The following is a 15966-nucleotide window of genomic DNA, read 5'->3' as shown; positions in this document are numbered from 1 at the left end:
ATGCTGGTTAGACAGATGTGAATCGTACAGAATTGATGGCTGGGATTTCAGTAGGAATTTCTGTGTTAAATAATTAAACTGAATTGTTAAAACGATAATTTATTTAACCGCAAATATATTAGTATATGTACAATCGACGTCAACAAAATGCAAAAGGAGAGCGGGTATTCAGTGAACCAACTGATTACGCGTACAACTACGGCCATGGAAATCAATGTTGGTGGACTTGATTATAAATAAACAAAAAAAACCATATAGCTTCTCAAAAATACCTACAAAACTACAAAATTTATCTTAAGCTAAGTGTAACTTTAAAGTACACTACATTATCATAAATCTCTATGAAAAGAACACCTAACCTTTCAAAATACTGAATTTCAAACTAATTAAAAAACTGAAATATCAAAACTGTTTACTACTTATTACTTAATATTATTTACATTAAGTCAGGAATATCGAAATGCTCATTATAACTAAATTTGCTCAAAGATTGTCAATGCATTACCATTGTCATTGTAGATCATCAAAGCTATTACGTTTCTTTGAAAATTTCAACTTGGTAATAATTTATTAAAGTGATGTAACAATTTTAAAGAGCAAAGAGTAACAAGTTCTAGAATTCTAATTCATAACAATTTTCAAAGGTAGTAGAGGATGGATTAAATTGATGAAGACATGAAAATCTTTGTCAAATTCGTATCAGACAACTACAACCAGCCAGCGGATCTTCCATACAAGCGAAATTACATTTCAGAGACAAGTTAATACAGAATCAATTGACAGTCAAAATATATATTTCATTTTATCTCAAAATATATCACCAAATATTATACTTTAAATTGTTAAGTTTCTCACTTATTGTTATTTCGAAATGTATTCAAGCAGTCATTACACAAGTCAAAAATGATTCGTCATTGATTTTGTATGTATGGAAGTACCGCCGCTTAATTTTACACACTTTAAACTACATTTTCACTACAGCAAACACGCAACATTATACTTCTACTTTCTTATTTTACATAGGTATTATACAAATAATCTACAATAACTATATTTATTATAACAGTCGATTATACGTAACACATTTATTTACTGTAATTTTCAACAGAATGTGGCATGTATTTAGCGTTTTAATTTGTTATTATATTAAGGCTGCAGTAACGGATATCTGTTTCAAAGGCACAATTTAAGCAGTCTTAAAGCACTTGGTAAATATACAATTAAAATTGAATCAATGTTCAGAATTGAATCATTCTCTTCACGAATGTCTTCAACATTTGACTTTAGTAGCAGTATTCGGGGCAGTATTACAATGAGCATCCTGACCGTTCAGAAATCATCAGAAAATAAGTAAAACATTTGTTTAAATTTAAGAACCAATTTGTGATTTAAAATTAACTTACGTATCCTAAAATAACATTATTGCAAATTATACTTGAGTTTAGATGAACAAGCCGCGATAAAGAATTTTCAAAACCTTATAATAAAGAATATTGTAGCATCTGAATGCTTTAAAACTAGTAAAATTAAAACTGAAACAAGTTGACATGTAAAATAAGTATATTTTGTTACAAGTCGTGTCAAAACACAACCAATATTACCAGTCGTAAAAAAAAATTAAATAATTTAAACATAATCCTGTTGATGTTTAAATCGAGGAACGTGCGAGACTAATAGTATGACACAACTCACATTGCGAAACTGCGTTTCTTAAGATATTAGAGGACAATGGGTCTGTTGAAGTACATTGACCGAAATGCAAGCGGCGCTCACGAGTCCGGCGGGATGTCCCACTCCGCCAGCCCGCGCTCCACCAGCTCTCTGTTCAAGAATATTACTTGCTGCAACAAAATACAACATTATTACATTAATATGAGTCATTTCAATCTTCGGGACGTCTCAAGGTCATCTGAATACTGCACAGTGCCCTCCTCCCGCATCCATTAACGCTCTACTACACCTAATATTATGTTCTGCGCAGAATTGCACCAAAATGTTTGAAAACTTTAAAAGTATTGTCTAGCAACTTAACTGTTAAGATATTTTGGTTATGGGGATATTATAAAAAGGAAAAACAAAATATAAAGATATTAATGAAAGATTACCGAGATTACTGGGTGGACGCGATAGGAGATATTAGGAAGTAAAGAGTGACTGAGACAGTTACGAGGATCAAATGGAAGATATACCTGTGGGTTGAGTGTAAGGTAGAGATGCACAAGAGGAAGACCGGCCTCGTCGTAGCCGGCGACCTGCGCGTGCAGCAGCTGCCCCGCCGTCAGACCCGCCATTATGCGCAGCGCCTCGCTGCTCCAATCTTCTTCTGCACATATTTATTATAATTAAGTGTAGAATCAAATCAAAAATATAATTTTACTTATAAGACAGTTTTACATATGTTCAGAGATAATTTAAATAATCCAATAATTGTGAGTTGAAATAGTGTTTTTATAGTTAACCTAATGAATACCATTTTTGATTACTTTTGATTGTGTTTGCTAATGCAATGCAAAGAATAAAGTAAGGCCGTTAGAGCTACTGCATCATCATCGTCACCAGGCTTTGGCCGTTTCCCCCTTGCCCCTTCACAATTGCTTCCACAGTACTTCTTACAACACAAATATTATTGACAAGCACATAATTTTAGACTACATGCTAAAGCCTAAGAAAATGAATTTGTTTAATTAGTGCATAAGAAAATTGTAAGAAATTAGGGGTATTTTTTTTTACTTAACATAAAAAGAAAGGTGATCAAAAATTATCGTAATATAAAATTCAAACTGATCGTAAACATCACGCTTTTAGAATAAAAGTAGTATGAGACCATTCTAAATTATCACGAAGTTTTTTTTTTATTATTGAATCGGCCATTAAATTTAAAAACGCTTTCAATGATTCATACACATTTTATATAATCTTTAAAAAACAAATTTTTGTAAGGTAAATGAAACTTGTGTAAACATAAATCATGTTAAGATAAGATAAATTTAAATCATATGATATCTGCAACAAACTAGGTTATATAAAAACAACAAAGGAAGTAATATAGACATTAAGTCGTGAGAACAAAGCTAATTAAAATTTACGACTAAGGTCATAGGACTCTAAGGACTAAGATCCTTCAAAACAAAGCATACTCCTCCATATAGGGCATCTGTTTTAAGGGGGGTTGGTCATGGGTTTCAGATTGACCTACTACTTGTTGCTCATTTGCCTTCTCCTATAAAAAAGAAGATTATTGTTGATACTAACCATTGTTGGCAGGTTTGACAAATGCTAAAAGTGCTTCTGTAGCCTGGAAAGGCAGAGTCATGAAGTCTGAACGTATCTGCTTGAGCTGGTCATTGTCAACGGTGAGATAACCTCCAAAGTCAACCAGCTTCACCACAGATGTGTCGTTTTCCTCCGACGTGGATATAACTTGTGCGCGATACCAGTTGTTCTCTGTAGGTGCTGCGCAGATTGAACCCTCTGTGGATTGAATTAACTTATTAGGCTTTTTATGTTGATTTCTAACTAATAATTCAGACTGTTTTTTATTAATCAGCTAAGTTAATAAAGAGGTTATCTAGGTATAGTAAGGATTATTTATTGATTAGCCAAAGATTTCTGTGAAAACGGAAATATCTAAGTATATTCTTTAGGTGTAATGAACAAAATCTAATTACAGAAAAGTGATATTTTAATTTTGTTATAAACACAATATTTACCTACATTTTTTTATTTTAAACAAAGCCTGCTTTTAAATGACTCTTATTAAATTTTTACTATTTTAAACCGATGTTTATTGCATTTATAAATTATACTTACTTTCTATTATTACATTATTGTATAACTAAAAGATAAAAAGTTGTGATAAAGCTATTACGTTTTCAATTTGTAATATTTCATAACATAAAAATATGTTAAAATCTATGTTATATTCAAATAGTTTTTAAACTATTTGGTTTAATTAATATTTAAGGCAAAAACTGTAACAAATCGAAATAAAGTTAAAAAATTTAAAAGCTTGACAAAAAATAAAAAAAGACATAAATCGTAAATCGCGCAATGAATATTCAGACAGCAAATATGCATACGAACAGTTCACACAATTACATAACTGTACGAATTAAAGTGGTCTCAAATGTCAAGGGCAGGGTAGGGTACCTTTCACTGGGCGCGGCAGGGAGGGCACGTCCGGGTTTTGATAAGTGGCCGCCATGAGGCGGTGCAACGCGTGCAGCGAAGGGAAGGTCGGGTGCAGCGGCTGTTGCAGGAAGAAGTGCCCCGCACTCACCAGGCAGGTCATTATTGTGTCATTGTTCACAGATTCCACAAGCTGCAACTGTTAAATGTACATATACATCTTAATCATTGTTTAAATTAAAAAATAATATGTCAATCATTTTGTTGAGTAAAGAAAAAATATTTTAGAAATAAAACTCAGATAAAAACTTTGTATAAAAAGAATAATTTTTGTTTAAGATAAAAACCTTGTCTGTGTTCTTGAAGCACTACTATAGTGCAAAGTTGCAAAGAGGTGATAAAATTTATGATTATGCTATTTTTTAGCAAATTTAGTTTATCAATTCATACCATTTCTTACCTTATACTAAAGTGCCAAGACAGACATGCATCACAAAACAGTGTGTATATGTAACTTTTCTATTGAATCTATGTATATTAGTACATATAAATACATAACTAGGTTAAAATAATCTAGTATAAATAAATAAAAGATTTTTTGGTGTCAAGGCAATATATTAATGTAATATTTAGAGTCACTATATTAGCATAAATATATAATAAAATAGCATAACTTACTTGAAGAAATTCTGGTATAAAAGGTGCTAATCTTTGATATAGTTCTGGACTAATTTCTTGAATTGAAAAATTGGGGAATCTCTTTTCTGGGAATTTTTCTTTTATCATATCTATAGCTGCCTCAATTTCACTTTGAGTCCCTAAAAAAGTAAATAATAGCATTTAGAAATTACAAATTTAATGTTTATAAAATTAATCATAAAGAATCAGTGTTACCTTCTACTGCACAAATTTTCTGTTTAACGGAATCTGGATGTCTTCTTACGTAAACACTTGCCCCAGTTTTAGCTTTAATTTGGTTAACAAATGATCCGTGTTTGCCTATTAATAGACCGACCAAATTTTGAGGTATTACAAATTGATGTATTCTAAGGCCGGAATCCGAAGGTACCATATTTAAATTGGCTGGAGGTGGACTAGCTGCTTCTGAACATCCTTTACCGCTATCACTTGATCCCTAAAATATAATAACCAATGATGAAACAAGAAAAATTTACTGAATATAAAAATTTTTAATTTTTTACAAACCTCGCTGTGGCTATCCGAAAAGTGACACATTGAAGGACTGGCTAACAAAGGATCTACGGGACTATGATTTGCTGAATCCCTCTCAGAAATTCTTCTATTCTGTGTTGAATAAGTGTTATTGCTTTCATTACTTTCACTAGGTTCATTAATATTATTATCATTTACATTATTGTTAATATTAAGATCATGGTCATTGACCATATCCCCCTCTTCAGTGGAAACATCTTCAGTTTTATTATTGTCAAAATTTGTACTATCTTGTGGCAAAATTTCTGTCACAGATTCATCTTCTGAGTGTTGTTTCTCGGTGATGGCAGCATCAGTGACACCGACTTTTGAGTCAAGTGTTTTATCACCTTTGTTGCAAGACATTTCAGTTTGAAGTGGTGAAAATTTATGTGCTATAGTTTCTTTTGCTGCAACCGGGGTTTGATTCATTGTTGAAGAAATGTATGAACAGTTCATATACTGTTTCCCTACTTCCACTGATGATTTCTTATCTTTTTCAAGAGATTTCTTTCTTATTATTTTCTCTATTTCCAAGTCAACTTCTTCATCAGTCAGTTCAAAAGAAGACCTTTGTGATCCACTACCTTTTGGAATAATGTCAATTGGAGCAGATTTAATTATTGATCGCTCAGCCTTTCCCAGAGGAGAGGTCCTATTCAACTCAGCTTGAGCATTCAATGCTTCTGCTAATTCCTCTTTTAAACTTTTTAGCCTTTCTCTTCCTCCTGGGTCAGATTTGGCATATTCTCTCTTTTTCTTTAACCAAAATATGCCGATTAACACTGCTATTGATGGCACTGACCACATAAGCAGCTGACGACAAGGTGCCATTGTAACGAGCCACTTTTACCAGAAACCTAAACATAAATAGAAAAATATTTTTATTAATTTAATGAGGCACACACATATCATAAATATAATGAATCAAATGTTACCCATATCCCAATGTCTATTTAAATCATGTGATTATGTTATTTTCCAAAGAAATAAAATAAAGTTTAAGAAACATTTTTACAAACTTAAAAACTCTTTAATAATATATTTATATAATTAATATAAATATTTAGTATTAATATAATATTTAATATAAACAAGAAAAAACAACCTGCGTTCGAAAAAATTGAGGTTAGGAATTCGGTATTTTAGAAAGTATATAGGAATAAAATAAGTAAAAGATTATAAACAACCTAAGCAAAAATATAAAACAATAAACTTTTCTAAATTAATTGATCATTGTTTGTTTTAGAAACGTTCCTTTTACTACAATAACAAAAGTCACATGTTTTTGTGAACATACAAAAATTAGGTTAATGTAGTTTATCAATAACAAAAATAGAACATGAGATAAGATTATTTTTAGAATTAAATAACAAAAAAAATAACCATTTTTAAGCACTAGGAATACAATTTATAAAAGTTAGAAAGCAACTTGCACGTTTCAGGTGTGGACTAATTAAATCTACAATCGCTACAATCACGATTAGTGCTTGACAGTTATAAGACACGTACACAGCACTTTCTCAAAGCCAATAAGAGTACTGGAAACCATGTGCTTTTGGTCTTTTCAACGTATACGTAATATGTTGTCCGGCGAGGGTCACGAGCTGTAAAACCTTCACGGACAACACGTAAGCGTACACGAAATAGTAAAATGAAAGGTTACGCAATTTTGGGAATGTCAATTCAGACTAGAATACGCTGTCAAAAAATTTATTGTCTAATTAGATAATTTATTTACTTAAAAAGAACCAAAATACAACCAAAAAATAATTTCATATAGAGGTTGGACCCGTGATCTGAATCTTAACCAGAAATATTACTTGCCGGTAGACACGTTTACTGTAAACTTACGTTGGTATCCAAATAAAAATGGTTGCACTATAAAACGCCGAATTAAAAACAAAGCAAATGACTTCACTAAATTGTATTATTAACTAAAGAATTTAGCCCAAAATTAAAATCTAACAATCCACGTGCTCACAATGTTTTCGACCGAAGCACAACAAAATCCAATATGGCGACTAAAATGCAAGTTGGCAACATTCTAAAGCACAGAAAAAATATCTTAGAAAAAAAACTGCCTTTCTTTTTCTTAAGAAGCACAGATTGACAAAAAAAAACGAACTACTTTTATAATTTCTTTACTTTAAAAAAAAATTGACTCTTAAATATACCTTTTCTTATCATTAAAAGTTCACTATTTAGTGACCCACTCAATTTCATTTCAAAATAACAAACTCTTCGCGAATACAACACCAAACGCATGATCCACAGACACACTTCTTTTAATTGTTAAAATGAATGGATTTAGAACAAAGTGTTTAAATTAATTATATGTAAAAAGCTTTATACAATTTAACATTGAAAATTTGGTTGACGAGGTTTTTATTACAAAAATTTAATTACTTACAATTACTTTTGATTGATTCATCATTACTTATGGGACGTGTGATTTTCTATTGTTTTTATTTTACACTGCACCCTTATTATTATAATCATTGATATCTTAAAAATAGAAAATATCATTTGCTATAGGTGATGGCATGTGCAGCCATTTGAACTTTGCATTTACAATTATATAAATCTTCTCTAGACCTTGGCAATCAACCAACAAAATATATTCACTCCTTATCGAAACACAAACGGTTTATATTGGGTGTCTATAAAGACGGCAAGAAAACTAAAAATTATACGTAGGTGTGCTGATACATTTTTGCAATAGTAGATATTGGGCATTATCCTGGTATATTTTAACTAGTATACAGTGTTTAGTCTACGACTATCTTTACAACCAATGTACCGTCAAAAGCCCCACACCAATTCTGGATCGTGTCGTGTTGCGGGATTTCAATCGGCATCAGGTGTCGAAATACAAGTTGACTTTGTTAATGAATTACTTCCATAGCAATTTGAATTGCAGTTCAGCTACTTAACCTAGATGGCGCTGGCGAGGGAACATGGTCTGATAGCTCGGTTCCTGAGGGCTGATCAACCATACTGTTGCTTCTAACTTCTAAGATTATTGCATTACTATTTATTGTCGACAGAAACATCACACTGATGCTGTTGATGAAGGGTATCACTTACCACCAGATGAATTATTATATTCAAACCATGATGCTTGTTATACATCATTTCCAATGCCTTTCCTTTCAAGTATACAGTCTTCCATTACTGTAAATTTTCTTTTTAACATTAGTACTTACTTCTTCGCAGATTTTTTTTGCTTGACAAAGTATTTTATTTGAAATTGGAATTAATTTTGTTTAGATTAAAAATTTAGTGGCACTATCCATTATCAGTTAGTCATATTTTTTTAATTAAGGAAGTATATTGAGATTAGAAGCAAATTAAAATAAACTTCGTCGGCATAGGATAAAAAAGTATCCTATAATATACCCGCGTGTGTGCATTAGCAACCTTCTTTTTAAAGTCCTATCAAAATAGTTCCAACCATTCCACATATTACCAGGAACTATGCGGACAGACATACAGACAAATGTTTTAATAATTGGTTTAGGTTATCAGCAACACAAATATATAAGGTCTACAATTTTTTTTCTTAATATCACATACCGACCCTCCAGTTCTAATGTAAAAATTAATTTTCTTTATTATCAAATTAACGAAGTTGTAAATAATTGTAATTTATATTGGATTTCCAAGTTTATTATTTATGTTAAATAAATATTTTATACAAAAATGAATCTGTTTTGTTTGAATGGAAAAAATGGTTCCTAATACACTTGTAGTAATGGTGGATATTAAGATGTTGCCTGAATATTGCCAATGCTGTCTTAGGAACCAAGATAAATTTTATCATACATAAAACATGTATGGCACCGCACAAGACCTATTCAGGTTTTCTCGAATTGTTGCTAATCAGCCCAAAATCCATCATTTCTGAAATTGAAACAAATATAACAATTAAGAAGATATTGAATATGCTAAAATAGTGTTTAGGAATAAAGTTTCTTTGTAGTTAATTTTGCACCGACAATAAGGGTACAACTATTGGTAGGTAGGTTCGCCTACATCTGGCATATAATTGTAAAGCCCGATGTACTTCATGGATGTCTTTTTTATCAAAAAAATTTCATATTGAACTAAGATTTATTAAGGTTTTCAAATGAATATGGGTATATTAAGTAAACAACAATTAAAATCTACAATTTACTAGTCAATATGTGTATTGTAGGCCATTTAATCATTTGTATATTTCATTTGTTCACAAATTCCTTAAAAATGTATTTACATTTTCAACAAGGTTATAAATTATAATGAGTCCAACCAGCGGATGTTTGTCTTAACAATATCTGTTCTGTTAAAATAATCAGTTCATCAAATTGAATACTTCAGTGTCACAGAAACAGTTCTCAAGCAAAGGTATGGCCAAACTAAAAATACTATACACTAAGGAATTACTTCAAGTTTTTCCACAATGTGGTATTTTGTTCCTGATGAAGCACTATTTTCTATTCCTCCAATTAATGTAGTTTTAGTGCCGTTCCTATCTTACTACAGTAAGAATTGGATGAAGCGAAACAGGACTGAACAAGCCCAAGATGATATGATAAAGAAATATCCTTCACACTAGTCACAACACATTAAATTGTTAAAGAAGCTAAGCTGAAGGGAAGCAGTCGCTGTCTATTAAATGAAATCTTTGGTCATCAGTTCATCCACAGCAGTTTCTGCTTTAATGAGAACCACTTTATAAGGTTTTTCATCTATAAAGCATTTATTTTCCAATCAAATAATAGGTTTTATGATAAAATTAAGGACTTTAAATACAAAACTTTATTAGTTAACTAAGACTAACAGAATGTCACTATTTTTGTAATATTTATAATGAATTTAAAAGTAGTCTTAAAAATTAGGAAAGTAAAGCTTTTAAAAATAAAACAAATATATTGTTACTATAATTTAATTATATACATTCCTTATTTTTATATGTTCCTCAAAGATGATCCATAAATTCAAGGAATGTTGTGCTTGGTTTGTTTTTATCTGTTGTGATAGGTGTCTGAGATGAGTAGTCTTTAGAATAAAATATACTAGAATTCTTAGATATGTTTTTGAATCATCTAAGTTTGAATATAGCGATTGTCCAAAAAAAACTAGACAATTTGCTAATATGCATAACATATTAATTTTGTGAACAAGACATTAAAGATCATATAGGCAATTTATTTTTATAACAGAAAATAAATTTACATAAACTTACGGTAGATGTATACATAAGAATGGTATTATATAGCATCTACTGCATCAGCTTCATCTTCTGAACTGACTTCGTCTCCAAACTCAATGTCTTCGTCCAGACCGTCAACAGAATAGACAACAGTCTCATTGATGCGTACTGTTTCAGGAAACTCTCCATACGTTTTCAGATTTCTTGCCTCGTCAGGAGTATATTTCAGGATGACATCTGCCTTGGCATCTTGATAATCTCGTAGGCCGATAAGTATAATATCTCCTTGGTTTATCCATACTTTTTTCCTTAATTTCCCTCGAATATGACATAGACGTTTTATGCCATCAAAGCACATGGCCTCCAAGCGGCCATTACCGAGCATCTTTGTGACTTGGGCGTACTCTTGTCCGTCTTCTTTAAAGACCAACTCACGCTTTTCAGTTTCGTTTTCATTCTTCCCCCTCCTTCTGTTTTTACCTCCTTTTCCTTTGTTTTTCGGCATTGTTTAAATTATCTTGAGTAAAAACATATACAACTATAATTACGGAAATCTAATAAATTTGCTAATGTTGATTGACAGATGCGCTTGACAATCAGTCGTGTCGCGCAACCAAAGAGTATAGAGTAAGTGGCACAGACTCAAAAATTTTCAAACGATTAAAAAACAAAGAGTTCCAGCAATACGCAGGCCAGAAACAAGAATAACTATGGAAAGTAAAAATTGCGATACTTTCTTCTTTTAATTCAATTTTGATTTAAAAAGATTGAACAGCTTAATAAGTTTTAATATAAATTTCACCTACCATTTAATAATTTCATGGATCACATTCGACATCTATACGTTTTAGATTCATAGTGAGGTAAAATAACCTACTTAAAAGCATGTATTAAAGTTAAAAATATGATACGGACTTCAGACATATGTGAATTGAATTCAGTTTTAAGGAAATATATATGTTTTTCGTTCAGTTATCTTAAACATCGCTAATGTTTACAAAGAAAAATAGTTTATTGACGTAACATTGTAAGGACGATCATGGTCATCTATACATATATATTTATAAAATTGAAATGTCTATATTTAATATTGAAAAAATCCATATTTCGCGTACATGACATATATTTGATTTATTGTAACGAAAATTCAATTTTTAAATACTTGTGTTTTGCAGGTCTTCTCCAAAACTGCTATCCCGATTTTGAGGGTACCTTAACGGGAAGGTAAGCTGGTGGATGCAGGCATATTACAAGCTATTGTTTATCTGCACTGAAGAAGTGCGAAGATATGAAACGGAAATTTTAAAAGTTATTCCCTTGTGCAGTTCAAACATAGAGCGATTTTTACATAATATAATGATATTGAAATTATACCAATTATTGCACACCATACTTTGTCCTACTCTTTTATATCTAATTTAGACTTCATATTGATATGATTAAATTATTTTTTTGTTCCAATTATGACATAGAGAAGAAAATAGAGGTATGTATAGTAAACATGGTAATGACGATACCATTCAGCGTGGTGTTGCAGGCAGTAGAGCCACTTGAAGAGACGAGAGGTCTGAGGACTCGTCTCTGATGTAGCGTTCGCCCGCACTAATTACAGCGGCGTAGTGTCTGCGCCTGATATAAGTAACAACCATGCTTTGAAGGCATACGGGTTAGTCGTTATATAACGAATCAAGCGTATGTTCATTAAAGACAGCCGCTTATATGAGCTAGCTGGCTAATAAAAGTCTGTGACATCTACTGTTTTTTAAACAGTCTTTCGTTAATCGGTACTTCGTATAGGGTACGACCATTAAGCACCCTATACAATGAATAGAATAAACGAAACCATTGGTTAAAAAGCGTTATCATAATTTAACCGTGTAAATCCTTTAAATTAGCAAGCAATTTGAACTGATATCATTGTTATGGCTTTGTCGCTGACCAACAATATTTGATTAATGTAATCTACTCCAACTTGTAGGTTTATATAATAAGTATACTTATAATAATAATTAAATCATACTACAATGAAATTAAATTGTTGTAGTAATTTAAGTATGCATCTAAAATTGGAAACGGAGGTATAAAATTTAAACCTTATAGTCATTCAACTAAGCGCCTGTAGAAAATTATTGGCAATTTTCAGCATTAAAGGTTAAAAGTAGTTGTTTGTAGATAAATGAAAAAGTGTTGGGTTGCAGTTGCAAACGGCAAGCGGCACCGAGCAGCCGGGGCGGCGGCCGGCGTGGGCGGTGCAGGGGGTGAGGCCAGACGGCGAATGAACTGCAGAAAGGGTTAATGTTCGCTTCCCCTGCACCACAGCCTGCGTTCGCCTACCTTAGTTTTTTGCCACTGAACTGCTGTATATCCAAACTTCGTGTGTGAGAAAGTCTTAAAAATGATGCTTTGTTGTCAAACGTGCTTTTTTTTCTGAATATAAGGATTAATATCGAATCTTATTTATTTAAACGATAGAACAAACACATAATTCAATTTTACATGGAAGAGTAATAAAAAAAGCGTTATTTATTTTTGATATACGAAATTAGTGGCACAATATTTACAATACAAATGTTATTAATTTACATTCAGATAAGGTTTTATACGTAGTCCATACAGAAAATTAGCTGCCGTAGAAATATATTTTTAATACTTTCGGCCTAAGCTGAGTGTGTACACCCCGCGGAATTCATTTTTGTGCAATATTATTAAATAATAATATTAAGTCTATTCCTTCGCTTCATCGACGTACGATACGTTTACAATTCTGATATCCTATAGTCACTTCTTATTTCGGTAAACAAAAACCCGACTGGCCGAGACTGTAATGGATAGCGCCACCTTTTGTATGCTTTTTAAAACAAAGACTTTAATTATTTTTTAGTAAAACTAAATAAACTCTAATTTTACATAAAATGCTTTATTATTTTAGAGTATATCGTAAAAAAGTGATTAAACGTTGCAAAAATTAATGATTAGTGATATTCGAACTTGTTTTTTACCAATTTAGAATTTTTAGAAGACGAATCGAATGACACCTCACTTAACAGTAAGCCTAACAACTTGACGTCAAATGACTTATATTAAGTATAAATTGACAAAGTGGATTAACTAATGAATTTGAGTTTACAACTTGTTAGATGTGATTTGCTTGCCTTAAATTGCTAACTGTATTATTTTGAACTAGAACTATTTTGTTCGTGAAGTTCCCTGCCTTGTCATAATTTGTAAAATGCTTATTTAAATAAAAATATCTCGTTGTGTAGATTATTAACATGGAATAGTACGTATATTTTATAATTCTCTTAGAGATAAAGTTAGAAATACAATAAAATTCTAATGAAATAAAATCTTCTATTTTTTTTTTAGTATACAATAGGTTTTATTGTGATAGAGAGAATTCAAATTACTCTTCCAAAACTTAATCTGAAGGAGTAATAGTTGCTTAGTAAAATGTACTACAAAAGTGTATATATTATATTGTGGCATAGTATAGGGTTCTCTTTGTTCGTCCAGACGAAAGGCTCATATCAAATTAAAACAAAAAAAATATGAGAACAAACTCACGAACTTAATAAAGAATACCTGGCAACATTGAATACATATTATTAAAACACATAATTGTGTATGTATAATTTTTGTTATACTATGTATTAGTGTTTTGTTATTATTATTTTTGTTTATTGTATCAATAAAATTGATTAGATTGTACTCTTCTACCCACTTATGTAAAGCTCTCCCTCTTTAAGAACGATTAGCTGGTTGATAATTCATATGTTGAGTTAAGCTCGCCATTTTATAACTTTTGGCAATTATTATATTGTATAAACTGTATGTACAATAAAAAATAAAGAAAGACATATTTATATATTAGGCCGTTAAGTGCCTTTAGTTCTATTTGTAACAAGGTCAGGGTACTGGGTGAGGAGTAAAGCGCCTGCGCGTGTAAAGGTCAGGGCCGAGTACCCTGGAAGATTTTGTCGAAGTTCGATGGCCCTGGTTCGTATTTCGGGGTTGTTGGAGGACGCGTAGGGACGCGTGACCTTAGCTAAGTGATGGCCGCGCTACGACACGTGTATTACAGCGTAGGCGAAACACCTCGGCTTAACCCTGCGATCTTATCTCTTTAATAAAATAGTAAACGAATTACTGTTTGCTGGTTACTGTACATACCATGTTACGTATGTATTCTTAATAATATTATTGTATAATAATATTATTAAGATTTGTAAATGGGTATTGACAACTTAGGAAAAATTATAATCCCTCAACTACTTTAAAAGGTTGGTCACTTAAAGATGAGGACAAATTTTGTCCTTCTTGAAATGCGTAACAAATGTAAAAGATTAGATGGATAGATAGATGTTTGATAGAAGACGGCTCAGTGGATGTTAATGAAATTTGGCACATTGGCTACTAAACGAGTTTTTTTTTAAATTTCAAGCGGATGGAGTCGCGAGCAACAGCTAGTGTGTTATACCTAAGTCAAAACAATCAATTAGCATGTAATGGAAGAACATGTATGAACAGATAATATGTAATTGAAGATAAGCTTGGAAAGATATAACACGATTGTGCTAAATAGAAAATATCTGCCGCTGAGAGTTAAAATATTGGTATTAAAATAATGGGAATGGTAAGCTGTCCTTCAAAGTATTAGAAATTTATTAGAAAAGAGATTTGGTGTCTGTAGAGTAGGAAGGGGTAGTTCATAATTTGCTCGCAGTTAAGGAAAGCGTTAGTATAAAGGCGCTACACGTAGTCCGATTATAAATTCACGTTGAAGTTACAATCGTTCGACAAAACATGTATTATTGAACCATTAGTTTGACTTTTCGACTTTAGCACAACAACAAATATTATTCAGTTTTTTAATTCAAACACTGTGCGTCTCGAAAAGGTTTTTTTTTAATATTTTTGACCAATTTACGACATAGAGCTTTGAAATATTCGTTACTTAAAATTTAGTGTTACTTTTGTACCATACAACCACAAAAAATCTAGATAGCTAAGATGCTAAAAGCCTTAATTTTACCCTAATCTACAATTAAATGATCGTTAAAAGCTAGGTTGCGAATACCAAACAAATTCGATTAAATTAATAAATAAAATAATTTAAATTAATGCAAATGATGAGATAGGTTGTTTTTGGCTAAGGATAGCGGACATGCTAATTTATCTTTGCGTCTATAAATAAAATTAAAATAAAAAACAAGATTTGAAAATATATAAGTATGTAAGTAGTTTACATAACGAAATAATTAACCTCGACCTCGGCTCGATACGACCCTGGGATTCTTCCCTCTAGTCTACTCTAGCTGTCATTAGGTCAAGGGAGTGTATTAATATAACAAAAATCAATACATTATGTATATGTATATGGTCTCGATTCATTGTTATTGAGTGCAAAGGGGTTGTTGGGGGTTGATTCA

General features: G+C 31.6%; 2 protein-coding genes across 3 annotated transcripts; both read right to left on the bottom strand.

Annotated features, from left to right (window-relative positions):
• Window positions 1–83: 83 nt before the first annotated feature.
• Window positions 84–7374, bottom strand: spoon (A-kinase anchor protein spoonbill). 2 transcript variants are annotated; one of them, XM_013326682.1, is made up of 8 exons: window positions 7195–7374; window positions 5335–6200; window positions 5023–5263; window positions 4807–4946; window positions 4150–4327; window positions 3253–3471; window positions 2190–2323; window positions 84–1841 (listed from the first exon to the last, which is right to left on the bottom strand). In XM_013326682.1, the coding sequence occupies exons 2-8, from the start codon at window positions 6172–6174 to the stop codon at window positions 1770–1772; spliced, it is 1824 nt and encodes a 607-aa protein (XP_013182136.1). In that variant the 5' UTR covers window positions 6175–6200; window positions 7195–7374; the 3' UTR covers window positions 84–1769. The 2 variants fall into 2 exon arrangements, with proteins under 2 accessions (XP_013182136.1, XP_013182137.1); XM_013326683.1 differs by lacking the exon at window positions 7195–7374 and adding an exon at window positions 6727–6992.
• Window positions 7375–9004: 1630 nt separating this feature from the next.
• Window positions 9005–11171, bottom strand: eIF1A (eukaryotic translation initiation factor 1A). The gene is made up of 2 exons (XM_013326953.1): window positions 10571–11171; window positions 9005–9246 (listed from the first exon to the last, which is right to left on the bottom strand). The coding sequence occupies exon 1, from the start codon at window positions 11040–11042 to the stop codon at window positions 10596–10598; it is 447 nt and encodes a 148-aa protein (XP_013182407.1). The 5' UTR covers window positions 11043–11171; the 3' UTR covers window positions 9005–9246; window positions 10571–10595.
• Window positions 11172–15966: the final 4795 nt, after the last annotated feature.

The sequence above is a fragment of the Papilio xuthus genome, unplaced genomic scaffold (genome assembly GCF_000836235.2).
Source record: "Papilio xuthus unplaced genomic scaffold, Pxut_1.1 DF828780.1, whole genome shotgun sequence".
Classification (NCBI taxonomy): domain Eukaryota; kingdom Metazoa; phylum Arthropoda; class Insecta; order Lepidoptera; family Papilionidae; genus Papilio; species Papilio xuthus.
The sequence above is the reverse complement of the archived record's forward strand: the minus strand, read 5'-3'. Positions and strand labels throughout refer to the sequence as shown.